This window comes from Chlamydotis macqueenii, chromosome 3, assembly GCF_036417535.1.
Source record: "Chlamydotis macqueenii isolate bChlMac1 chromosome 3, bChlMac1.mat, whole genome shotgun sequence".
In the NCBI taxonomy this organism is placed as follows: Eukaryota; Metazoa; Chordata; class Aves; order Otidiformes; family Otididae; genus Chlamydotis; species Chlamydotis macqueenii.
In genome coordinates, this window is record NC_141558.1 from 106,945,851 (window position 1) to 106,972,323 (window position 26,473).

General features: G+C 40.8%; 1 protein-coding gene across 1 annotated transcript in view; it reads left to right on the forward strand.

Annotated features, from left to right (window-relative positions):
* Positions 1–26,473, forward strand: part of UST (uronyl 2-sulfotransferase) — a 165,870-nt gene that overhangs the window by 61,644 nt on the left and 77,753 nt on the right. The window contains exons 2-4 of the mRNA XM_086745714.1: positions 1,321–1,364; positions 15,905–16,060; positions 24,028–24,107. Of these exons, the coding sequence (XP_086601840.1) occupies positions 1,321–1,364; positions 15,905–16,060; positions 24,028–24,107 (280 nt within the window). The remainder of the gene's footprint in view (positions 1–1,320; positions 1,365–15,904; positions 16,061–24,027; positions 24,108–26,473) is intronic.

Here is a 26,473-nt window from a genome sequence, read left to right on the forward strand (position 1 = left end):
CATAACTTCATGGCCTACGCTGGAAAAGCATAGAAAAAAAACCAAAATACTTCTGCAAAGTAATCCTGACTTTTCATTGTACATGGAAATTCATCACACTCACTCACACACAAGCTTCTCCTTCCTGCCTCCTGGATTCTGAAATCTCTTTGGTTTTTAGAGTACCAGAAAAAACAATGTGACACAGTGTCCTTTTGGCCAGATTGACACGAGAGGAGCTCTTTGGTGCCAAATTATATTTTACTCCCACTAGCCACAGAGGAAATATCTGCTGCCCATTCAATGCCCCGGAACAGAGATGCTCATGAGTGGGATGTGATTTTTACAGTCCTCCTCCATGTGATGTTTGGATGTCTAGTAGGCACGTGTAAAAATGATTCTCATACTCCGTACTGATGTAGGTTTAGAGCAGAGGTATTTTTGCTGTCTTTGGTACGAGAATAACTGAGCGGAGAGGCATGTGTAGCCCAAGGGGAAGTTTTAGACTTGCTGCAAGGTTTCATCCTCTCCTGGGACATGCTGGGAAAGCTCCTGATTTAATCCTTTGGGAGAAGGACAGTTGTGGGAAAGTCTATGGGTGTATGTGGGAGGGTGTATTTTATGTTTCATTATATGTTTCTAAGTAATGGGTAAAAAGATGGAAATTGTTGCCTTTTTTATTGTAGCTAACTAAGAAGGGAGCACTCAAAAGTTATAGAAGCTTTCTTTTTTTTTTTTTTTTCCTTTTTTTCTTTTTTTTTCTTTTTTTCTTTCTCCTGAGGCTTTTCATCCGAATTAAAAGAGCATCTTGAAAAGGCAGATGTAATTACATCAGATTATAACTCCTATTCAATTGGTACTGTTTGGGAACAAAAGTGTAGCTTGGATGTTGGGGAAAATCCATGTTAGAAGAGAAATAAGTGAGTGCTTATCAGCTCAGTCAGAACAAAAATCTGATTAAGGCCTTTGATACTTTATTATTTAGGAAATCTTTTTGAGGTTAGCTGTGTTGACTTGCTTAAAATATACAAGGATGCAACTGACAATTGTTGTCATGCAAATTATTGAATGCCGTGATTATTTAATTAAAGCTGCCTTGGCTAATTTAGTTTTATGCTAAAATGACAATGTGCATCTAATCTTTTATCACAAACGTAGCCAAAACAAATTTGTTTTGTTTTTCTCTTGTTAATCAAAAAATAAGGCAGAGAGTATTTATTTTTCTTGAATTGTTGGACACCACAGAATGACTGGGAAAGAGATACACTGGTTCCATGAATTGGCAAGTTTTGAAGTTGCTTTGATTACTTTTGTTTATCTCCATCCTTCTTCTTTTTGTAGGAAATTCCACTTACTTGGACGACCACGGACCGCCCCCTCAAAAGGTGAGCTGCTGTCATTTTGCATTTACATGTTATTTTGCATTTACTTTTTCTTGCTTTTTTTTGGTTTTGGTTTTTAACTAATTGTATGTTTACTTGTGTGCAAAGCAACTCTGCTGAGTTTACATGAACAGCACTTGGCCTTTCCAGACTTTTTCCTCCAGTGTTTTCAGGCATTTGTAAGTAACGTGAGTTAAATCTCTCTATGATTAAACTAATGGAATTTTTGTCATTGAGTCAAGGGGAGGTAGGATTTTAGTGATGGTTTGTCTGTGTCGTAGTTCAGCCCCGATCGGGACCAGACTACGCAGTCTCTCTCTCACTCCCCCCACCATCAGAGAGAATAGGGAGAGATAATATAAGGAAAAACGGCTCGAGGTTTGAGATAAGGACAGGGAGAAATCCTTAAAGTTACAGTTATGGGCAAAACAGACTTGACTTGAGGAAAACTATTCATTTGTTACTACAAACAGCAGGATAATGAGACAGAGAACAAGATAACCTCCCTCCACCCCTCCCTCTTCCCAAGCTTAACATTGTCTCTACTACCTTCCCCATCCCGAGCGGCACAGGGGGGAAGAGGGAGTGGGGGTTACGGTCAGTTCATCACGCGCTGTTTTACACCACTGCTTCATGGTCAGGGGAAGAACTCCTCACATTCCTCCCCTACTCTGTTGTGGGGTCCCACCCATATGCCACAGTCCTTCGTATAACTGCTCCGGTGTGGGTCATCTCTTACATGGGGTGCAGTCTTTCCAGAACGGCTGCCCCAGCGGGCCCTCCATGGGCCACAGCCTCTTTCAGGCATCCACCTCCCCCAGTACGGGGTCCTTCACGGGCTGCAGGTGGTTCTCTGCTCCTCCGTGGACCTCCATGGGCTGCAGGGGGACAACCTGCTCCACCATGGTCGTCACCACAGGCTGCAGGGGAATCTTGGCCAGGAGCCGCATTACTCCTCCCCCTCCTTCTGAACTGACCTTGGTGTCTGCAGCCGTTCCTCACAACAGGCTGGCAGATGTCTCTCAGGATCTTTTTACATCACGTCACATCTTATTCACTTCTCATCTCCTCTCCACTTCTTGCAGCTGGGCTGGACCGAGTCGGGCCCAGTCGGCTGCCTGGCGAGAGGCCAGAGGGTGAGGCCTGCAAGGCCCATGAGGCCTGTGCCTCCCCCTCTGCGCCTCTGCCCCCGCTCAGCTTCTTCACATCTTCTCTTCTCTTTTTTTTTCTGTTTTCCCCTTCTTAAATACGTTATCGCAGAGGCGTTATCACGGAACATTCTGCTACCAATTGGCTTGGCCTTGACCAGCAGTGGGTCTGCCCTAGGCCCGGCCGAGTCCACTGAACAAAGGGGAGCGACTTCTAGCAGTTTCCTGCAGAAGCCACCACCTTAGGCCCCCCCTCACTAAACAAAACCACAACAGTCTGTCAGCACATTCATGCAAAAACAAGACACCGCAGTTGTAGCTAATAAGGCAAGTGAAAATGGCCTTTTTTCTAACAGTAGTTCCTAGAACAAGGGCTCTGCTGCAGCTGCAGTGCTTTCAAGCAGAGGGTATATTTAATGAACGTGCATAATGAGTCCTTTTGTTCGGATAGGGTACGCTGTTCCCATCACACATGTCTGTGCAGCACTGACTTTTCCCTCACCATCATCGTGGCACCTCAAGACATTTCAGGTGAGAACCAGCATCATGATGGTTTCTTCAAGAGGAAAAAGTGGAAGCAGCAATTTAGGGTCTCTTGATTTGTTTTCTTTTGTTTTACCCTGTGTTGGTTTATTTCTCTAAAACATGATTTGATACTGTCTTGTGTCCATGTTTTGAAGCAAGAAGGCTATTATTAGTTGTAACACTTGAAGGTGCAGATTTTCTGAAAGTTTCTTTCCCAAATTATGCAGAATTCTCACTGTTACTTGTAAAACACCAAAGCAGAAAGGGGGTGGGAGGTACTGTGATTATGTATATAATAATAATAATTAAACATATAATAAAGCCTATGGCTTTCTTTAATATTAAACTTTTCAAGTAGTGTTGTTTTAATGGAACTTAGTTGCCTGGATGCTTTTGTAAGAACTGTTGGTAAGTAAGTAGAAGTTTTAGCTGCTTTAAGAACTCTCCATGAAAAGGTGAGATTCAGTGGTCACGTCTAGCCAAAAAGTGGAGTCTGCTGATGAAGGGGTCATTTTTTCCTCAGCAGTGCATGATTCCCACCAGGCTGATGTGAGCGAACTAGAGCAGTTACCTGAAATTCTGTCTGTTTTATAGTTTGGTTTTCAGACAGATTGTTCTGCTGATGCGGCCCACCATGAATGCTAGTGCAGCATAGAGAGTGAGTGGTTAGAGACGGGGTGGAGGTAAAGAGCCACTGTCTCTGATGGTAGTCCTCACTCTTCTCTGTTCAAAGTGACCATGAAATGACATCCTGACCCTCCAGGCCTTGGTTTTAAATGCTCAACCACGTGTGTGCATTGATGTGGTGACACAGTTGGCTTTTGGTCAGTGTAAGGAGGATAATGCGGAAAGTTCCTTGACTTAGTTTAGTTGTCAGTAAAAATAAGCTACAGTAAACTGGGTTTCTTCACCGTTTTGCTGCAAACTCTGTGCGCACATGAGGTCTGTAATTTTCAGCTGATATATGGAAATTAGTCACACTCTTAAAGTTCAGGCAGCTCACTTAGAGGGATGATGTATACCTGATTTTCTTCCTCTCATCACAAATACTCTTCCTATCAACACTTTTTCTGCATGCACAGTTACAAAAACAAATGAATGTAGATAGAAGTGACAAAATCCACCTGTTAAGTTCATCATTACTAACTGAGGTGGGACTGGGAGGAATCTAAGAATAAACAAATGTTTCACACCCGAAATTTATTTAGTACCCTCTTGTGCTCTTGAAAGGTTTGGTTTTTTGGTTTTTTTGTTGTTGTTGTTATTTGGGTACCATCTGTTTCTCTTGCCAAGAAGTACAGCAGCTTGCATGGAGTAAAGTATTATTTTCCTCAGGTCTCCACAGTGAACCCGTAGCTCAGAGGAGTACTTATTCTGGACCTGTATTTTTCATGCTTGCGTTAGCATTCAGAACTGCCTAGCTGTGCCAGTAAGGAAAATGCTGTAATCTAGATAAGAGTTTTAACCTTGAAAACTTTATTCAGATTTTGATCCTTTTACTTCAGGAATTTTGCGTTACCAATTAACGATGCTCTGGATGGGAGCTGTACTCCAGTGGGCAGTAATAGTTGGACGTGTTTATCCAACCCAAACACTTTCATGTTTACCTTTCGAAAATTTCTTTTGCTTGTTTAAACATGTAATTTTGGGCTGTATTCACACAGTTTCATCCAGCTGCAGCTTAGCTGGCTGTAAAAAGGCTAGCTGATTAGGTACCTACAGAATTCATTGATTGACTCTTTGATTAGCTGCTTATAGTCAGTAAAGATTTTGGGCTTCCTCTGTATTCATCCTCACTACTAAAAGCTTGGAGAATAGCTCAGTGGAATAAAAGGCTACAGCCTTGTGTAAGTTGCAGGTATTTTGCTTTTTGAAGTACTTTCCTGTGTTTACAAACATAGATAAAAGATGGATGTGCACACTTTGATCATCCCTTGGAGGACGTGGGCAAGCCTGCTTGTTCATGGGTGGGGGTTTCTGTTTTGTTTTTCATTCTTCTAACCAAAACATGGGCGGAATTGGTAAAAGGGACGATAGTTCCTGGTGTTTGCTTAGGGTCATGTTTCACACAGAGATGCTCTTGCTTTGTCCATCTCACACATTGCATTATTGGCTAAGTGCAGTTATTTACCCTCCTGCCGCTTCAGCTCTGAACTGTGAACTTTGCCTGTGTGACTGAAACTGAATTCACTGTAGTTGTCATTATCTTCCAGGTAGCCTCTATTCATATGACTAGGTAACTGTCTACACTTAAATTAATAGATGGTTAAGGTTGGTGAATGGCTTAATTTGACATAAAAACGTATCAGAGGAATTTTATCCTGAATCTAACATTTAAAATACTTCATTACAAGTACTATTTTCAGTTGTGATCCTCGCAAAGCACAGATGACATGATGCACCTTTCTTTGGTAGCATGTGTAATGCATAGATGAAAAAGCCTCAATTTGTTTCTTTCCATCCCGGCAGTTGCTTACCCAGGGAAGCATACCTTTGCTCTGCTGCATTCAGTTGTGGTCAGTCCTACGCGGCAATCTTATGTGAAGCTCTCCAGCGCTTTCCTAATGCCCACTGTCTTCATCAGAGGGAATTACAGCATGCCCTGAAAGAAATGAAAAGATGAGAGGGTGATTTGGTAGGTTTGGAAAGTAAATTTTAGAGTCAGAAGGATTCTGATTTTATGTGTCTGCTTAAAAACTAGAAATAGAGATAATGAACAACAATCTGTTGCCTGGGGTTGAAATTACTAGTAACTAATATCGTTGGTATGCAGTCAGCTGTGGTGGAAGGCCACCAACAGTTGATACGCTATTTTGCAGAGTATATTCCCGTGTTCTGTTGGAAATCATATTGGTTTTGGCTTTTCTTCATGGCTAGCTGCCAAAACTTTGGGTTTTCTTAAATACTATGGGTATTTTTTTTTTTTTTTTTTTTCTTCCCAGTGGAAGAACCGAAAATGGCACTCTGAATAAGGAAGAGCATCATCACGTTTTAGGAGATCAGGGTACTGGGCTGTGTTTTCAAATAAATGTGGCAGCAGCAATTTTCTCAGTGCAAGTAGAGAAGGAAGGCTTTGCTCACTGCTGTACGTCAATATTGCTGACGTGATTTTGGTTCTCCCTTGAAAAGCTGGCTCAACTGGTGTTAAAGTCTTCCCCCAGTAAAGGTTTACTTGGCTGTTAAAGATTAGCAGTGATTACCCATGCCTGTGGTATGAAGGTAATGTGTCTGGCATAGACCACTCTTCTTTGGTCCTTAGGCACCAAAGACTTGACCAGAGATGGACCAATCCTAGATTTTCACAAATTCTAAGACAGATCTGTGTGTGCTTCTCTGCAGGTAGATGCAACCTCCAGTAACCCTCACACACCTCTGGTCTTGATGGTGTTAGTGTGTGACATATAAAAAGGGAATATAGCCAAATGTAAGCTCCTACTCTCTCTGTAAAAATAAGCTCTTGAAGGTAAAACACTTGGATTTCCTACTTCAAGTCTTTATCTCACTACCTCCTGGGGTTTTTTAATACACATCTGAAAATACCAATTTTACGTTCTTTGCAAAGTGGTCATTTGTTTGTCCGTTCTCTGTAGATTGGAGTCTAAGTGATAGTCTATAGATGATGCTAGGCTGGTTTTTAAAAAACACTGAAATTTATGTTCATTGGTGACTGATGGTGTTCAGTTGATGTATCTCATGTCTAAGCATTTCAGCAAATGAAACGGGTGTATTTTGCTTCAGTATTTGGGCTGTTTCACTAGCAAAACTTCCTGAGGTTTTTTTCCTCCATCCAAGATGGTGAAGCTGACCTTTGAGGACAAATGATGAGATCTTTATCAAACCTACTGTAGTTACTGATTGAAAGCTTTTTCTCCTGAGAACCTGGCAAGAGCATCAGGATATGTCCCTCTTCTGGTGCAGGTGATATACATGTGTAAAGGAGCTGTGCACATAGATGACAGATAAATTACATTCACATGGTCTATTCTTCTTTTTTTGATGGCTTTCCCATGGGATGCCTCTCATGGACCCAGCGTCTTTTGGCAGCTGCTCAGGTGTCAGCAGAGCCCTGTGCTTAGCATGTGTGTGACAGTGCTTCAAAGCTTTAAGTGAATACAAAAATGGAGGTAGGTCAGGATGAGGCCAGAATGAAAGGAAATAAAACACCTACACAACATAAGTTTGATCTGATTTTTTTTTTTTGAAGCTGGAAAGTGAGTAAGTACCCTTCTCACCATTCTTCAGTTCTTGCCTGGTACTTATGTGATAATTTTTCATGTTTTCCTATTGGATCAAGACTCCATTACATTGAGTTTTTATGTTTGTGTCAGCTTTATTTTTACCAATTCTTTTGATAACAGCCAAAAGCTTTGTATTTTTCTTTTAGTTTTGATTTTTTTTTTAGTACATACTTCCTGTTTCTTTTGAACTTGTGTTTTAGTTCTAGCCGTCTTTTTTGAGAACATGGTTTTATCCCTTCAGCACTCTAGAGTCTTAAGTGATTGATTTGATAAGGATGAACTGCTTGATTTAAAACAAAACAAAACAACAAAACAAAACCAAAAACCAAGCAAGATTTGTTTCCTTTTAGGTACATGCTTATCAGGGGTTGTAAGAGCATGAACCCAACAAACCAACAGCAAATAAGAATTCTGGTATTGTTTTGAAAGACTCATGATTTTGAAGATGAGCTGATAGGTCCTGGTAGTTTTCTGCTCAGGCTATAAAGTGTAGTTCAGGAAACAATAGTGGTGAAGTACGCTAATAAGGGCTATGAGTCTTAATAAAAAATGAGATTGTGAATTCACGTATGAGTGGTCAACAATAGAGTCAGAACATCAGGCGAAGAGGATGGGAGTGTCTTGACTGGGCTGAAGGGGTCTAAGTGAGAGTGGTGGTATCATGGTAATCAGGTGAAGGAGGAGTTTGGGAGAGTAATGTAAGACAGGGCAGTGCAGGTACAAATGGGTAGTTGTCAGGACAGCACCCATGACACCCCGGTGTCCTGGGGGAGTGTGGAGGCCTTTATTGCTGGCACCCTTGGGGATTTTGAGTAGATGCAAGGAGAAGCTCCCTCCATTGAAATGGAAAGGAGTCCTGCCTTGGTCAGCAGAAATGAGGTTTGATTTGCCTGAGCAAGCCAGATTAATCCATTCAGATTGCAGAAGGATGAAATGGGAGCGCTTGATGCTGGGCCCCGTCCGTTATTGCCTCGAGCACGTGTCAGCTCCAACAGCACAGAGTCCACTTGTGACTCTGATGTGGACTTTGGTCAGTGAGAAAGGTGTTCTGGGCCTTTGAGTAGTTCTAGACGGCACTGGAATTTCTCTTATGTTCTGGCTTTGCTGCAAGAGTTGACCAGCAGTACACTGTCCTTCCTGTAGGTGCTTCTTGGTGTTGCTCCTTCCTGGTGGTGACACATTGTCATGAACTAGATTTGAATCTGTTACCTGCGGAAGCTGTGATGGAAATTCAGTCCCTTTGAGTTCCTCTGAGCCTGCAGAGTGAGAGCATCTCGGAGCCGGCTCAGCAGTAACGACTGCGTGGGTTACAGTCCAGCAGAACTGGCCAGTTTTACAAATTAAAATCCAGTTACGGCTATAAACAACCTTTATTTCGTACTGCAATTGACTTACAAAGTGCCCGTGCAAAGTGCAGTGAAAAAGACAAACATACTGGAGACATTAAAATAGAATGTGAAACTACTGAAGGGGACCTGAAGTAAAGGGCAGGGGGGCAAACTGAAACACAGTATGACAGATCCTTGGCAATGGTGAAACCATGAGTTATTGCACTATTTGCAGCCTGATAGACAGTCAACCGCAATAGGTGCAAAATAGTTAAATCTTTAATGTGAAGAAAGACAAGTGCATATGGAGGAATAAATTTAGTCTACCACTCACTCCATTCAAATCCAGGATTATTCGCTCCTGGGGTGAATTCGTGAGTATTGCATTAGGTTACTTAAGGGAACACCAGTGCCATGATGTATTATAAAGAATTTTAAAACCAGGCTTAACTACTTAATATCTCTCATTTTATAAGTATCCAATATAAACATGTCGGATGGATGTGATAGGATTTACTACTTAAACAGAGAGTAACTGTGCCAATGTGTTCTGAGCACATCACAGTGTACAAAACCCAGGGCTCAGGAGGAAAAACAGCAGTTTTAAACTTTACGGTTCCAAGATACATATACGTATAATGTGAAGCTGCTCTGGAGTTAAAATCTGGCTTGTTCAAATTCTGCAGCTTAAGGGGTGTTTTTGATATTACATGGAAAACCTTCCAGTGGAAAACAGGGTAATTAAAGTGACACCAAAATTCTTAACCTATCTGAATTCATGCTAGTTCCCTCAGTGAATACCAGTGTCGGTGAACCGTGTCCTTACATCATTTATCTCCTTTATTTTGTTACGTGATAGGTGGAGCAGTAAGACAACTTCCACAATGTCATCAACTTTAGAAGTAAGAGATGAAAATACTGCTTTGCACGAGAAAACTAGTGAGGATCTTCCTGTTCTTTTTCTGTTGTAATCTGCATGCACTCATGTAGGGTAAAGAAGAAAAAGTGATGGCTTTTTTTTTTTTTTGCACCCCTCTTTATACCAGAGGAAGTCCCATATGCTTTGATTCTTCTAAATGCCATCCTGAGATGTCTTAGAAAGGGATGTCTGCAAGACGTGAAGGATAATTGTTCAGTTCTCTTTGGCACTAGGGTGACAAGATAGAGCACTGTATCTAATTTTGGTCCCATAAGAGGTGAACAAGTTGCAAACTCCAGAGGAAAGCAAGAAGAATGAAGGGGAGGCTGAAAAGCATACTGTGTTAAGAAAGGGTGAAAGGAAAATATTTGGTTAATCTAGCAGGTGTTGGCTATACCCCCTCTCCAAGCAACTATCTGTTTGGTAGGGTGATTTCCTCTCACCTACTTCATCCCTGAGAGGAGCCAGAGCTGCCATTGCTTGTGTACAGCGAGTGCTGCTGAGTGACGAGAGCCAGGAGTTGTGCCCACGCCTCCAGAGGCTGGCTAACATGAGTGACCTCCTAAAAATGTTGAGTGGACAGAGCATCTGCTCTTTACCAACCTGTTTGACTCTTTGTATACACGTGCTGAATTTGAACACTGCTATAACTTCACATACGTGAAATAAACCTGGTTCTGCGCTCTCTTTGGTGGGGAATCTTGTGCAGCAGATTGTAGAGGTTGTAGAGGTTTTGCTCAGCTGTGAGCTGCTATTGTAGGAAGGTAAATCAGGTGTAAAGTATAAAAGGAGCAAAACAAAATCTGTTGACAGGATGCTGTCAAAACTTTGAAAACTTGATCTTTGACCTTTTCTTTGTAATTTTCCCAGTTTGCTGATGCTATTATCGTCTTTTCCATTTGCTGTATGTATAGCTGTAATATCTTGTAATAGGACCTGATCTGAAACTTAACAGGGAGACTTGATTATGCTTTGGACTGAGCTCTTTTTAGATTTGTTAGGGTGCAGTACTTTTTTTACAGAAAAAATATTGGCATTTTTTTATTAGCTATACAGATCTGTTTTGTGGGACATATCAGGAACCATTAGCTTTGGTGGTCACTTCATAGTGATGCTTTTCTTTAGTCTTAATAAGTTTGAACATTTCATCTACAACCAGTTTCCTTTTGCTGCTTGTGCTCTATGCTTATGTTTTTGATTTATTTTGGTACTTAAGGATGTTGAATCATTAGAGAACAACACATTTTAACTTATTCTTACAAATATGTCAGCTGCCAAACGGATGAAATGTTTTGCTTGGGGCAGGACAGGGGGGAAGTCATTCTTTTTCAATTAAATTAGTTGCTTGATGAAAATGCAACAGAAGAATCTTCTGTTTCTTCTCCTGCCTTATTTTCAATGCTCCACTGCAGCTATATGGCTTTCAAACTTTGCAAATAAACACACTTCACCCTTACCTTTCTTGTGTTTTCTGGTGTATTTTCAGTGACCCATAAAGAAGATCATGCTGTCTAGTCTGCTTTGGAGTTGGTTAATTCCAAAATTTTGTCTCTGTCCAGTGTCACTATACTTTACAAGTGGTTCTGGACGGAACTGGGTCTGTGTGGTTTAGCTGGGGAAGAAGGAGGCTAATTAGTACTTTATTTTGTTATCTCTCTTTTTCAACTTTCAGTGATGTTTTCTGCTGACGTATCTTTGTGTTAGCAATTCTTTGTTTTAGCTGCTTTACAAGCGAGTAAGAATAAGTTGATAAGTGTTTGGATTGAGACTTTATGCAGCAATTCCTGAAGTTAGGTTGCAAATATGTTATCTCTTCGTGGCCTTAGAGTTGGCTTTAAATAGGCCGTCACAGGCTTGAGACAAATCTCAATTAAAAAGATCTGATGGATCTAAGATGATCTCAAAACCGGTGACTGAATTATCTGATCTGTGTTCATGAAACCCACAATGTGAGAACGATTATTCTCTGGAAACAGTAGAAGATGAGCTAAAAATGAAATGTGTGGTGGGAAACAAAATTCTGGAATTTGTTGGTGTAGCAGGTTGTTTAAGAAGTTCTTCAGGCAACAGTCAAGGATGTGTCTTCTAAGATCTCATATGCAATATTTTTGGGCACTGGAGGAGGAGGAGATACTGAAGAGAAATGGACTGCTGACAGGGCTCAGGTTTGCAGGTGCCTAAAGAGCTGCTTCCACCACTCAGGAGCCAAATGGGCCATTGCTTTGACCTAATAAACTATTTTTTAAATTCTTATCATTCTGTCTCAGTTGGACAGGGAAAAAAAAAATTGAGAGGTTGCACTGGGAAGATGTGATGCTGTATAGAGAGGTGTGACAGCAGCAAATGGTTCAGTGCTTTCACGATCTTACCAGTTTTGTCTGTGCTGGTTGGCCTCATTCACCTGATAAACACGGAGCACTGTCTGACCACAGGTTAGTGTCTGCTCAGAAACAAGAAGCCAAGTCTGGCACCTGCTTCTGGCCCTTCTCGTGAGTAAGAACAGGGGTTACTTACTTGCAGAAGATGTGAAGATAATGAATTGCTTTCTGGGAATGTGTATCTCTTGACATGAGTTATTTGTCTAGACAAATTGTACCTGGGCTGGAAAATTTTTGGCAAATGGGCAAAATTATACTGGATTTGGCTCAGTAAAAGTGGAATCTTTTAGGCCTTTGGGCAGATCCCTAAATTATGAACACTGCAAGTAATTATCCAGCCTATTTATTTTTTCTGATGGTGCAAAGATTTACCTGGAGACAAAGGCACCACTGAGGATGGAAGCCTGGACTTTTGTCAGGCTGTCTGAGAAATGGCTCCCCTCCCAAGACTGGCAGACCTACCCTGCAGAGCTGCTTAACAGTCGTCGTCCTTAATGCAAATTCATTTTGGGCTAAACTTGCTTTTTCTTCTCCTCTATTCCATTTGCAATGGTTCTTGACATCTTCTTTAACTGTGGAACAAAAGACAAAATCCTCAGTTTGAACTGACAAGTAAATTGTTGTATAACTGTCCAAACCCTTGGAGAGAGCTGTTGTAATTATACTGTGGGTTTTTACTTTTTTATAGCTGTAAGTACTAATTCATATAACTCCAGAGTGAATTACATGTTTGAATTGTTTATATTACCTCTGGGCTTTGATGCAGTGCTCAATAAAGTCACTCTGTAATTATTTTGAAGTTGTGTATATAGTTACATGAATATCATGTTGCCAGAGCATCACCTCAGCAGTTAGTCAGTCCACATGATACATCCTCTCATTGTAAAACAAAACGTAATCCAATTAGTGTTTTGTAAACCTCCAGCTGCTGTTTTCCATCTTGTTTCTGCTAATATAATAGGAGCCTTCTTTTCAAATGCCACCATCTCTTGTATTGTCTGAGTCTGTTGTCGGTATCATGAAAGGGAAAAGAAAGAAGTTCCTTTCTGAAGAAGTTTTCAATTTCCTGCATTTCTAGATCTGCAAACTCACGTTTCTGGGAGAAGTATTTTGTCTTCTAAGAAATTACGTAGACATTTTCTAAAATGCGGAAAGCAGATTTGCAGCATCCTAAGGGAACTACTCACGCTAAACAAATACTTGCTTATGTACCAAAAGCCTGTGTGCTCTGCGGCTTTGTGTACTGGGCACACCCTCTGGTGCCACTTAGGTGTGTAAGTGGAATGGTGACGTAAAGAGATGAAACATGAGCAAAGCTTCAGCAGTGCATCCCTAAAGCCAGCCTCATTCAGCAGTGCTCCAAGCGAAGTTTCGATTACCGTTAATGACTGTTCTTCTGAAGCAAGCTTTGAGCTATAGCCTTTATCTTGAATCTTGTCCCATTTTATCTAAGCGCTTTCAGATATTTACTCAATCAAGGCATTGATATATTGGCCTCCTTTAAGCTAAACAATTATCTGAAAACAATAGCCCTTTTTTTCAGTTTTCTCTATCTGCAGTGAATATTTGCTTATGGGTTCTTTTTGGGGGTTGCCATGGTTATCATCTGTGTGCAGAACAGAATTGTGCTACGTAGGAAGGTGAGTTTCGGGAACAAAGGTGAGAACTGGCCAAACTTGATAGCAACTGTCAGGATTTTTTAGCTAGTAAAGTTTTTTGCACTTAAAATAGAGACTTTACAAAGGCCCACTTTAATTTTATTTCATTTTTAAAGAATGGTATTAATAACATTCACCCAAAGTTACTGGCTAATCAAGTCAGGGATTTAATTAGAACTAGAATGTGATCTGAGTGAAGTACCAATGAAGAAAAAACTTTGCTTGCTGTATTGCAAAGTGCAACCGTGCTATGAAAATCAAAGCAGTTAATAATTGTGAAGTGTTTTTAAGTATTTCCGTAGCCCTACAAACTTTCATCATTTGTCACATTTCCAGGATGCTAGGCAAACACATGCTGTATGTGCTCTTGCTCCTTCACTGGCACTTATCAGCGTCTACTTCACGTTTCCCTTGAAGACTTTCGCATACTTGGACAGCAAAGTATGCCAGGAGTGCCTGAGCAGAGGAGAAACTTCCATTTCACAAGTTACAGTGGTGTTGTGTGGATAGTGCTGCCGGGCTGTGGCAAATACTGATGCTGGTTTTTTGTCATGCGAAGAAATGAATCAGAAAGGGGACAAACGGGATGGCTGGTGTTTGTTCTTGCATAAGAAAAACTTTCATGATGGTGTCTCTGGTGTTATAATCAACATAATAAAATGTGTTCACATGTTAACCTTTCAGACATCATTAGCTGTTGTTTCGGAAAAGGTTAGCTACGGCTGTAACACAGAGATGTTAAATTTATCACCCTTGGAATTCTCTAATCATTGAGGCTGGGATTTTGCCTTTCATAGGAAGCAAAGCTTCTGAAGGAAAAATGGATAAGGAAAGACAGAGAGAGACTCTTCAGCAGGGCCTGTTGTGACAGGACTGGGGGTAACGGATTCAAAATAGAGGGAGGTAGATTTAGATTAGATATTAGGAAAAAAATTTTCACAATGAGGGTGGTGGAAGACTGGCACAGGTTGCCCAGAGAGGTGGTGGATGCCCCATCCCTGGAAACATTCAAGGCCAGGTTGGACGGGGCTCTGAGCAACCTGATCTGGTTGGAGATGTCCCTGCTCCTTGCAGGATTTGACTAGATGACCTTTAAAGGTTCCTTCCAACCCAAACCATTCTATGATTCTATAGTAAGGGGGCTAGGTTTCTCATAGAAAACTCTACAATAATACAAAATAGTAAGACTTGGTGTGTTATGTGGGTTTTATGGAGGCCCATGTTTGCTTGCTGAATTGGCATATGTGATGTCTGGGAACTTGGAAAACTTAACCTTGCGCTGACTGTGTGTTACCTGGAACCAGGGTGCACGTTGACACGGAAAAGTTTTCTGCCCGTTGTCTTAATAGAAAAATGATATTTCCATAAGTGCGTGCCATGTATGCGCTGCTGTGGGTGAACCTGTGAGCTCCTGACTATGTTAGCCAGTTTGAAAGGCTTGAAAAAAGATGCCTCTTGGTCTGTATTATCAGATGCTGCTGCTATAAGCTATACACCAAATACTCATCTAGTGCAATAGTGTGACTGCAGAATAGTTCACAGACATCGTCGAGGAACAAAACAAGGCTGCATCCAGTGTACTTTAAGACAGTGATTTACTGCTTGCTTGTTCTGTTTTCTGGGGAGGGGAGCGTGGTGCGAGAGTTAGTGTGGGCTGCAGACCATTCCTGGTGGGCAGTTTGGATGTGTCTGTTCTGTTTTGAGGTTTAGTGAACATTACCTGTACAAATGGGATCAAACTGTTGGCCTCCAGGCCACTTGTGGCCCCTGGTGTTACTTATTCCACAAGTACATCCCTACCCAGTGGCATGATTTGTTCTCTGAGTCTCTTTGGAAGATTCATGTTTATGTTTGAAATGGAAACGGTTGATTAATTTTAGCTCTATACAACTGGTTGTTGTTTGGGTTTGTTTTTTTTTTCTTTTTAAGCTGAAGTTTTGCAGTTCAAGCATTCCTCTTGTATTATGTCAACTTCACTTTGAATTGCCAAACTCTCGTGAAATTCACTCCTCTGCATTCTTTGTATGGGAGGCAGTCAACTAGAGCTGATTATTTGCATTGAGGTTACAAGCAGCAAGCTTAAGCCCACCAGCAGCTTCACTAGAAGACATCAGCAGTGTTCCTGGAGTAGCTACCAATCTGCACCGTTAGATTAAACTGGATCGTGAAGGAGAAATCTCAGCTTGCCACTGCCAGAGCCATATGTTTCTGTTTTAAAGAACTTCTAGCTTGCTGGGCAGGGTCCTAGAAATTCTCCTGTACATAACTGTTGGTGTATGCTGTGATTCAGAGGTACACAGAAACAAAAATACCAGTACACTGACTCAGTTTTTTTCAATCTTTATTTAGGTACTTCCGTTCCCCAGCCAGGTGGTCTACAACAGGGTTGGAAAATGTGGGAGTCGAACTGTGGTTTTGCTTTTGAGAATTTTGTCAGAGAAACATGGATTCAACCTGGTTACATCTGACATCCATAACAAAACAAGACTGACCAAAAATGAACAGGTAAGTTACTCCTGCTCATCTTAGATCCTGTTTTCTTACTGTGTTTGTGAAACTGAGAAACAAAGGCATATGCTAGCAGGAATCGTGTTGAAAAGGTGTACTGCTACTTTGACTTGAGTAATCAGCCAGAATTAATCATCCTTTAAGTGGCTTCAGTTAGTAGGAGAAATGGATGGTAGAGCCAAGAGCAACACAACGTGGAAGCTAACCAGAAAAACTAATTTCCAGTGAGCCAGCTCTTGAATTTAGTCAGCATAGCAGTTAGTCCAACAGAGAGACAAGAAGAGTTAGTACAAGTGAGGTTAGGTGCTAACAGCTTCTGGGATCTGTATGAATGTTTGCGGGGGGGAGTTTGGAGTGCTCAGCCGTTTATCATATAAGTGAGCCAGCTTATTCAGACCTAGCTTGGGTCTCTTTAAGCAGAGCGGGAGTAAATAATAGCCAACGGGTTTTTTTGATCGCATTGTTAATTCACTTCTAGCAAACTTGGTTCAAAAACTTGTTTCCCACGGCCATGCCAGCCCACGTTGCTATAATCTGACATGTCCTTGATCCTATCTCAGCCTCTTGCTCATCTGCCTTTTTCATGTTATCACACAGCCCTCACCAAAGCAAGTAAAAATACCAAATGGAACCTCTTTCCCCGAACAGCCCTTTTTATGTTCCCTTAAAAGCTGTAGAGGACATTAGCTTTGCAGGTTTGATTCCACAAAAGATTCACTTATTTAAATTCCCTTGTAATCAGGGTAACAATGTGCCCTCTGTGTCACTGCTGTCAGTAGATATTGATGCAAGTAATACAAAAAACCTTGACTCTGAAGTGTAAGGATGTGGTCAGATGCCACAACTGTTGCACACGTTACCCACAGCTCCTATTTTTTATCTGCTCATCAGGTAAATGCCACACTAACTGCCTGTGTCACCCCTAGGAGTAGCAGCCTGCAAACCACAAAAAGATGTATGCGATGATCAAACTGCAGACGTGGGCCTGCCAGTGGCCTTGTGCTCCGATTGGGGGTGATTTATTTGTAGCCTGTTCATGAGCATAATTTTGTTATTTTAGATACAGCAGTTCATTCTAAATGGAAATTTGGGAGCAGATATTGCTCCTGCAGGTCTCACAGTCCTCCCTTCCAAGATGGCCATCGGGATCTCATCGGCAGCCGGCTCACCTAACCCCACACGGTGCCCAAAAGCTTCTGCGTGTGGCTGGGTGCAACACACTGGCAAAAGACTGGGTGGGGTAGGCCAGTGTCACCGCATTGCCCTTACTCTGGCCAAGGGAAGGGGCAGAGCCCTGGGCTGCAGCATCCCTCTGCGTATCCAACCAGGAGCACCATGGAGTCTGGGGAGTTCGCAAAGTGATCCCGTCAGGTCAGGGTCAAACTGTCCTGTGCTACAGAGCCTGTGTGGTTGGTTTTTCTGCTTAACTGTTGGATATGGGATAGAAGATTTCTGTGGGTATGACTGCTTTTGTGTTTTGGGTTGTTTGGGTTTTGTTTTGACTGTGTCCTTCATTGAGTTTCATGGCTAATTGGGAGATGCATCATAAAACCTAAAAACCTTTCAGGACTTAATAATCACCAGCTTTCACCCTAATCAGCTACTTTGTTTCAGTTCTGTTCTGCCTTCCTCTGGTAGGTGAATTGTCCTTTATTAAACATGATACAAGATCACATCTCAGCAGTCTTCTGTGCTGTAGTCCAGCACGTGGAGATTCCGGAGAGGCCCAGACTTAGTTTTGATGCAATCAGTGCACTGACAGAGGATAAATATCTGCATTGCTTTTTGCACTCCAGAGGCTGTTAGGTTACTAGACAGCAAATGTGCTGGAACACAGATGGTGCTGGATGCTGATTATTTACTCTGTAGATTGCCGTACTATAACTTGAGTCTCTTTATTTTCATTTACGGCTTATTTTCATTTTATGGCTTATTTTCATTTATACTTATTTACAATAGGTTCATAATTTAATGAGTACGTTTACTGAAAAGTGCCTTTTATCACCAGGAAACATGCCTGGAGATAGTAACTTCTGTTGTTCAGGGTATTTTTAGTTGTCTTTTTTTTTTTTTTTTTTTTTTTGTGAGCAGAATGTGAAAAAATAAATTATTTCTCCCACCTTTAATGTGGTATACACAAGAGGAAGTTAAGAGAATGGATGGTTTCAGGCTCCAGGCATTGGAACAAGAGAAAAGAGAGCTGGGCTGGGCTGTAGGCTCCCAGCATGAGCATGGGCCTCTTGCTTGGGATGATATTTGTCTCTTCCTTCTGTCGTTTGTCTGTTCTGTATTTGGTTAAAGCCCTGATCCAGCCAAGACTGTTCTGTAAATATTTAGCTTATGCAGTCTGCTGTTGTTAAATAAAGTTAAGCACTTAGGTGTTCTTAGTGACTGTGGAGATTGCACATAACTGGAGTCTATGTTCCCATTGCCTTTTCCAGTCTCCTTGCTACTAAGAAATTTTCCTGAGTTATGTGTGCCTGGCAGCAATTAGACGTGCAGCCTTTGATCATCTATGGGCATAAAGGAGTGAGTTCTGGAAGCAGATGAATTAAATAACTTTTATTTATGTGCCTTACCATTTACTATAATTTTTCCAAGTAAATGAAATACAGAAAATAATATGTAATATTCATGTATACAAAGTCTGTCTAATTGATGTGGCTTTAAAATGACACATGAACTCTTCCCCTTCCCTGACTTCCCCCCACCCTCTTTTTTTTTTTTGTATTTGGAGAAGTAAGAGTGAGTATTCTTAAAGATGTACAAATACTGATCACATACAGGAGTAATCGATAGTTTATTCTGGTATCATTTCCTTCTGCCACCAATCCTAACGGCTGTGCAACCGGCTTTATCTATAATTCCAGTTTAACACGCTAAAAATCCATGACTAATTTTTCTTAAATGCTTTTAAAGACAGAAAATTGGTCATAGCAGTTTGGGGAGCTGAAGAAATTCTTGACACCATTCCAAATTTTTGAGAGCTGAAAATGAAGATCTAGTCTCATTCCTGTGAGTTGTTTATGGAAATGAGTACTGAGATGAAAGTGATATAGCAGATACCTGTAGATACTTGTGCCTCCTGGACCCTGCGTGCCTTCAGTAGAGACTGAAAACAGTAGAGGAAGGTAAAAAAACTCACAAGAAATACAGATACAGAGGGGGTTTTTTTTTGTCCTATTTGTATCAATGTTAGCAGAGACCACAGTGTCATCCAGCTGTCCTCACTTGGAAAATCCCAGTTGCTTGATTGTTTTTATACATTTTGACCTCAAATTCTCCCAGCTGAAATACAGCAGCTTAAAAAAAAAAAAAAAGTAGTAACATTTTTGGCTGTTGTCTGGGCGTGATTATTCTCTCTGGTCCTTTCTTTTTGTTCCCAGTAGAGTTTTCCTATTACAGATCTCAAACCAAGTAGAACTGCTCCGAGCAGCCAGCACAGGGGACTGGCCCTTTCCAGAAGAGGGAAAGAAGGTGTCCTCCCTCACAAGCCTGAGTTGAGTTTTTGTGCAGGAACAGTGCTGTGGCTGGAGCAAAGCCATCCTCCACGTTTCTCCACTCTTGAGGAGGGCCCCATCCAGTCTCTCTCAGCGTCATTTCACTGTGCCATCTGCTGGATTGTTATTTACAACGCAGCAACGACTGAATACAAATGCAGTGATGATGCTGAGCCATCAGTACCTTCAGTACAGTCAACTGAGATCCTACAGTGGTAGAGTAGGACAGTTGACAAGGAGAAACCTTTCTCCGTGGAGTATTGCCTCTTGGTGTTTTTTCTCGGCTGGGCTTGAAGATTTGAAAATAGCTTGTGATTTACAGGATTGCCTGTTTGCAGATCTGGTCTTGTTTAAAGGTCCTGGTAAAAGTCAGGGCAGAAGATGAATTTTGCAGAAAAATTTAGAATAAAAGCTTAAGCAAGGAGTCACAGTGGTAGGAAGATGTTATGCTAGGGAGCAAATCAGCATTTAGGCTGAAGACTGTTACTTACAACTAATTGATATTGGGTGGGAGGTGGAATTGATTTGGGCATTTTATGGCCATGTAGTTTAACTTTAAATCCCAGATAACTTCTGTCAAAGGTAGGGCAATGCTGTGGGCTCCACTGGTGGACGTGAGCGCATGGGCACAGGGTGCCACCACCTGCCTCTCCCCACATGCTCTTGTGTCCTGGGATTTCCCTCTCCCTGGATCCTTGTTTAGCAGCATTAACTCTCTGCTGCAATTTAGTTCATTTCAAAGGCAAATTACTATCGTTTTCAGCACTGTCTCAGTGAAACAGATGAAAGTTAACTCCTGCAGGAGAGCTTGGGGCAGCAGCAAGAAAGGAAAAACTTTTTATGGGCCCTTACCATAGCGGGCGTGTGCTCCTTTCAGTCTTCCCCCAGATAGTTTTATAGTTTCTACCTCCAAACATGGGTGTGTTCTGGTTCATCTCTTCCCATAACGGTATTTGCCATTGTAGTTTACCTTCTGCTGCTTGTGCTTTTTCATCTCTTTTCAAACTTAGGTTGGCATAAGACTATCTCCTAGATGATCTGTGTTTGTATCTCTCTCCTGCATCACCCATTCTGTCCAAAGGTACTTGCTTTCCTCAGCTGTCGTCCTCTGCTCTCTCTCTCTCTCTCTCTGTGGGTCCTCTACACTAACCATCTTGTAAAAAAAAAAAAAACCAAAAAAAAACCCAAAAAACCAAAACCAACCATCCAACAAACAAGAAAACCTCCACAACACAAAATCCAACCAAAAAAAAAGCCCAAAAAACAAACTAACAAAAAAACCCAGTAGAGACCTTACTCTTCTGGGAGATGTTGGAAGATAATGCTGAATAGGATGATTATTATTATTATTATTATTATTATTATTAATAATAATAATAATAATAATCTTAAAAGAAGGGGTGGATCACTAGCTATTCCTGAGCAGTATGTTTGGCTTGTTAGACTGAAATCAGTTCAGCACAGTGGTATTAGAGAGAGAGAGGCCCACGGGAAATATGGCCACAATTTGCATGTGGCCATGAGCCATTACAGTTATTTATTTTTCCCTCCTGACATCTGTGTGTTGTTTCTGTTGAGCCTTACTTACCCTTCTGGCACGGTTTTTAAAAGAATGGGTTTTGCTTATTTGTTCATAAGCACATTGTAGCTCTGTCCACATCTGCTTACAAGCCCAGTTGATCATTAAGTGTCTAAATACAAAGGTACTTTAAGTCAAAACAAAATTCCGTGTCTGCTTTGGAGTAAGCTATTATCATAGCACAAGAGATTGAGTTTGGTAGCAAGGGATTAAAAATAGCCAGGAGCCAGATGCTGTCCTGCTCTCCGTGCGTCTTTCCAGACTCCCTTCACTCCTGAGGCAGACGTGCCCGTGCTGGCCCGGCAGCAGGTTGACATGAGCCTACCACTGACGTCGCGTGAAATACAGTGGGAAACGGGGCGTCTTGTGAATTGGTGCCAGCCCCAGGCTGAGCGTGGTACTTTGTAGCACTCACCTATACCCAAACGCATGTTTATCTAGCGGTATTATATTAACACTGCTTGTCTTTTTAAACTCAGTGGGATTACTTTATATGAATATACTATCTTTACATCACCGTATTTATACTTTAATGACAGGTTTTTTTGTTTTTGTTCCAAGATGAAATTGCAGTGGTGACTGTAGTGGCATGAATAAAGTTTTTACCCCTTATCAATAACTTCCTTCTGCCATCTTCGTTCCTTCCTTAATTCATGCAAATAGAGTAACATAGGAAAAATGGCAGTGTAACTTAAGCTTCATATGGTTTCTAGAATTTCACTTCTCCTATAACTTGTCTGGATAAAAACAAATAAAGCAGCCAATTGAGACATCTGTTACCCAGCCTCTAGCGTCTCTCCTTGTTTCATTCTGCAAGGTGAATGAATATAATTTTTTTTTTGACAGAGAGTTACCAGTCCTAAATAAATATTGGCTTATTTGGTTTGCTAGGAAGGCTTTTGTCTCTTCGGAGCATTGACAAACAGTACTCAGTTACTTTGTGCCAGTTATTGCAAATTTTCTTGGGCTTTCTAATTCTGGTCTGGGCAAGCTCTGCTCTTCAGGCTTATTAATTTCTTGCTCATAGCATTTATAGTGTATTAAAGGAGCTGTATAAAGACCTTTTTGTACTTGAATCAAACAATCCAGAGTCCAGATCTGACTGACTAAAGCAGGGGGCTGTTTCCTTCTTGCTGCCCCTTTTTTTTTTTTTTTTTTCCTCCACGCATTTTTTTGATGGTCTCTTCTTTACATTCCATTCCCTTGGGTTTAAAGCCTTTCCCAGACCTAATATACCTTGATATACTTTCTCAGACCTCATATGCCTTGATATACCAGCTCTGTGCCTAATATGCTTTGATGTGCTCAAACTAGTTTGACAGGAAAAGGCTTCTCCTGAGAAGATGGACAAACTGAACTGTTTGCTTCAGTGCTCATTGTACATGTATGTGTATAGAATTGTTGAAGGCAGAGGAAAAGTAGGGAAAAGCAAATTAGTGTGTGCACTTTTTTTATTCGGTCCTAGAAGTGAAATGGCTGTAGCTTGTGTTGTCTGAAAGAAGATGGCAGGTTATGTGTCCTAGGAAAAAAAAATGGAGAATGAAAGATGGATGAGAAGCAGTAAAATATGACAGAGTGTAAAAACTGTGGCGAGATATCAGTATATCGAAACTGGGAAGTAGAAAGAAAAAACATTGACAATTGCTGTCCTTTAAATGGAGTTTTGTATTTTTTAGGGCAAGGACATAATTTTCTACCATACTCTTCAGGCTTTTACTACGGTAACTCATCACACGCCAGTCAGTTTATCTTGCCCACGTAACAGGCTGGACTCCATGTTTTTCCTTATTTTGTCTATGTCTAGCTATAGCATTCAAGTTTTAAGAAATATAGTTTTTTAATATCCCCTTAATTGTGTTTAAGTTTAGTATATTAATTGGTATGATTCAACCAGAATGTTTGATTCACCTTCTCTTATGTGTTTTTTGGGTGGTTTTTTTTTTTTCCACTTATGAATTTCTGTTTTTTTCTGTATTACTTTCTATTACTCAGTTTGTAAAATCAATAAATCAATTACATTTATGTTCAATGACCGTAATATAGCCTGTGTTTCAGCACAGACCAGAAAATCTGAAAATAAATCTTAGGAAATTAAATCTTAGGAAATTAATAGTAAGGAAGCAAAATGAACCAAGATGTCTCAACTCTCTAGCATGATGCTGCGCTAAACACTTTCAGTTTCCTCTAGATCATAGCTGGAGCTCAGCTTACACAACATAGATATTCATATCCATGGTGCACAGTCTTCAATATGTGCTGGTTACATTATTCCATTTTAATGATCTGAAAATGTAAATAATCTATTAAAAAAAAAAAAATTAAAATGGTGTGAATGTGCCTAAACTGGAACTTAGCATCATCTTTCTAAAACTGCGCTTTTGATTTGTAGTCTTACTTTGCTGTAATAGTAAAAGGAATGACAAGTGGTGATTTCTATATCTAACCAGACTAATCGTTCAGTGTTTTGGCAATGTTCACAGTTTTTATTGTTATATGAAAACGTTCATTGACTTTCTCTTACAGTTTCAGATGTTTTACATTTTGGCATTCTAGTGAATAGAGCCAATGTCTTCAGAGGGCACCTGCCACTTGGAAAGCTCTGGTGCAGATTTTGGAGGGGTTTAGATTTACTTTTCCTTAAACTGATCACCACTTTTGGAAGTACATAAGCTCCACAATAGCAGGATGGTGTCTGCAGCTTAATCTTTCTTGCTTAAACACGAAATAATAGTTGTGCTATCTTGATGACAGTGTTTGGGAGGGATAATGTGGATGGAGTTCCTGAGTAATTCGGACTTGAAAATTACATCATCATGTGTTGTTTGTTTGTCTCAAAATGTGCATTGAAGTTAACATGGAAAATTTGATTTGTTAATTCTTTTTAGATGGAATTGATTAAAAACATAAGCACTGCTGAGCAGCCCTATTTATTCACTAGACATGTTCATTTCCTCAACTTCTCAAGGTAAGGCATTTTTTCAGTTAAAAGTCTTTTTCATTGATCTGTATTAATTGTATTACATAGGACATTTTCCCTCCTTTTTTACATATAAACAATACAATGTACTTTTTTTTTTTTTTTTCCCCCTCCTTTCTGGTTCTGGAAGTCACATTCAGAAACTGTTCTTGTTTTGGTTTTTTTTCCTACACTGTCTTTGCTACAGAATAGTTACGTACAGTATGTTTGTGAAAAACCAGCATGCCTTTGCCTCTGAGATTATCTTGGTTTATAACATTTCCAGCCAACATGCATGAGATGGTAATTTGGATCTTTAAACTGCACTCTCATGTTTTAAAAGTTATAAAACAACAACTCGCTGTTGTGAATGTTTCATCTAGGCATAGTCAGATACCAATACAAGACTGAAAGCTTCACCAAGTTCATTAATTTAGTACCTGGAATGATTCTTCACCAATTTAACCAATTTAATTTTGTTCTGACAAAATGTTTCACAGGATACAGAAGTATTTATAAACCATGCAAATGGATTACGCTCTGTATCATGGGAGTGCAGTCACTTCTGGCAGCTATTTGAAAGTATGCAGCAAGACTCTAGAGACATTTATAGCACGGAATGTGAAGAAAATTGAATTTGGATGAAACTTCTAAGGAATTTCTGGAAGGATGCGAATCAGTGATGCCAGTTAGCATTCAGCCAGGACACAGAGGTTAAAGCTGACTACAGACAGTTGTTGCCCAGGCTGTAAATTGAATTTGGAAATTGTATTTAGGAACTGTGCCATCTGTGCCACTAGGTTGGACTCCTCGCATTTAGATTTAAAAATTTCTGTAGAAGTGAGAATTTGCTGCAGATCTTTGCAAGAGCTTGCCTAACTTTCCAGCATTTTGTTTACATGGTGATGTCAGTTCATGGCTTCAGGCATGGGTAGAGAAGATGTGATAAAATTTGGGAAGGGCTGCTGTTTTATTTTGCTTTTTTAGAAAATAAAATTTTTTGAGCAATTGGAAATTCACTTGATGTATACTTAACTGTGAGCATGATTTCGTTACTTGAAAACAAGAAGAGTTAAACAAAATTCTTATCTTCTATATTCTCTATTACAATTGCATGGGAGTTCAATTTCTAATGTATTATCTCTAAAGAATAAAATTCATTAGAATAGAACTTCACCTTTGCTAAATGATCTCTTCTCTCTGCTGAAATGCAAGATCAAGTAGCCACACCTGAGAGTCAAGGGGATGTTTTTTGATTAAACTGATTTTTCAGAGATGGCAGGCAACATTAGGTACACGAGAAAAAGATGAATGTCCTTACCTTTTCCTCCTCCCAAGATCCTATTATATATATATATGGTATCTCCTTACGACATAGGTAGCATGTTTCTACTGTAGTGTATCCTTGAGATTAAATCACTCTACGTTTTTCTTTCAATAAAAGTTTGTGAAAATATATAAAAATTATATAGGATATATAAAAGTATTTTGCAGCTTCCTGTTTGGCTGTTCCTTGCAAACCTGAAAAACATATTTTTCATTTTACTGAGAGGACACTTGTTTTAACTAGAATCATAGAAAAGTTAGAGTTGGAAGGGACCTTTTAAGGCCATCTAGTCCAACATCTCTGCAGGGAGCAGGGACATCTCCAACCAGATCAGGTTGCTCAGAGCCCCGTCCAACCAGGCCTTGAACGTTTCCAGGGATGGGGCATCCACTGCCTCTCTGGGCAATCTGTGCCAGTGTTCTACAACCCTCAGTATAAAAAAAATTCTTCCTTATATCCAGTCTGAATCAGCTTCCTTCCATTTAAAACCATTACCCCTCGTCCTGTCACAACAGGCCCTGCTGAAGAGTTTTTCCCTGTCTTTCCTGTAGGACCTCTTGTGGTACTGGAAGACCACTATAAGGTCTCCCCGGAGCCTCCTCTTCTCCAGGCTGAACAACCCCAGCTCTCTCAGCCTGTCCTCATAGGAGAGGTGCTCCAGCCCTCTTATCATCTTTGTGGCCCTCCTCTCGACCCTCTCCAACTGGTCCACATCCTTCTTATGTTAGGGGCTCCAGAACTGGATGCAGTACTGTAGATGGGGTCTTACCAGGGCAGAGTAGAGGGGGAGAATCACCTCCCTCGACCTGCTGGCCATGCTCCTTTTGATGCAGCCCAGGATGCGGTTGGCCTTCTGGGCTGCAAGCACACATTGCTGGCTCACGTTGAGCTTCTCGTCCACCATCACTCCCAAGTCCTTATCCTCAGGGCTGCTGTCAATCCATGGAGATGTGGGCCCGTGCCAACCTCATGAAGTTCAACCAGACCAAGTGCAAGATCCTGCACCTGGGTCATGGCAACCCCCGGCACAAATACAGGCTGGGTGGAG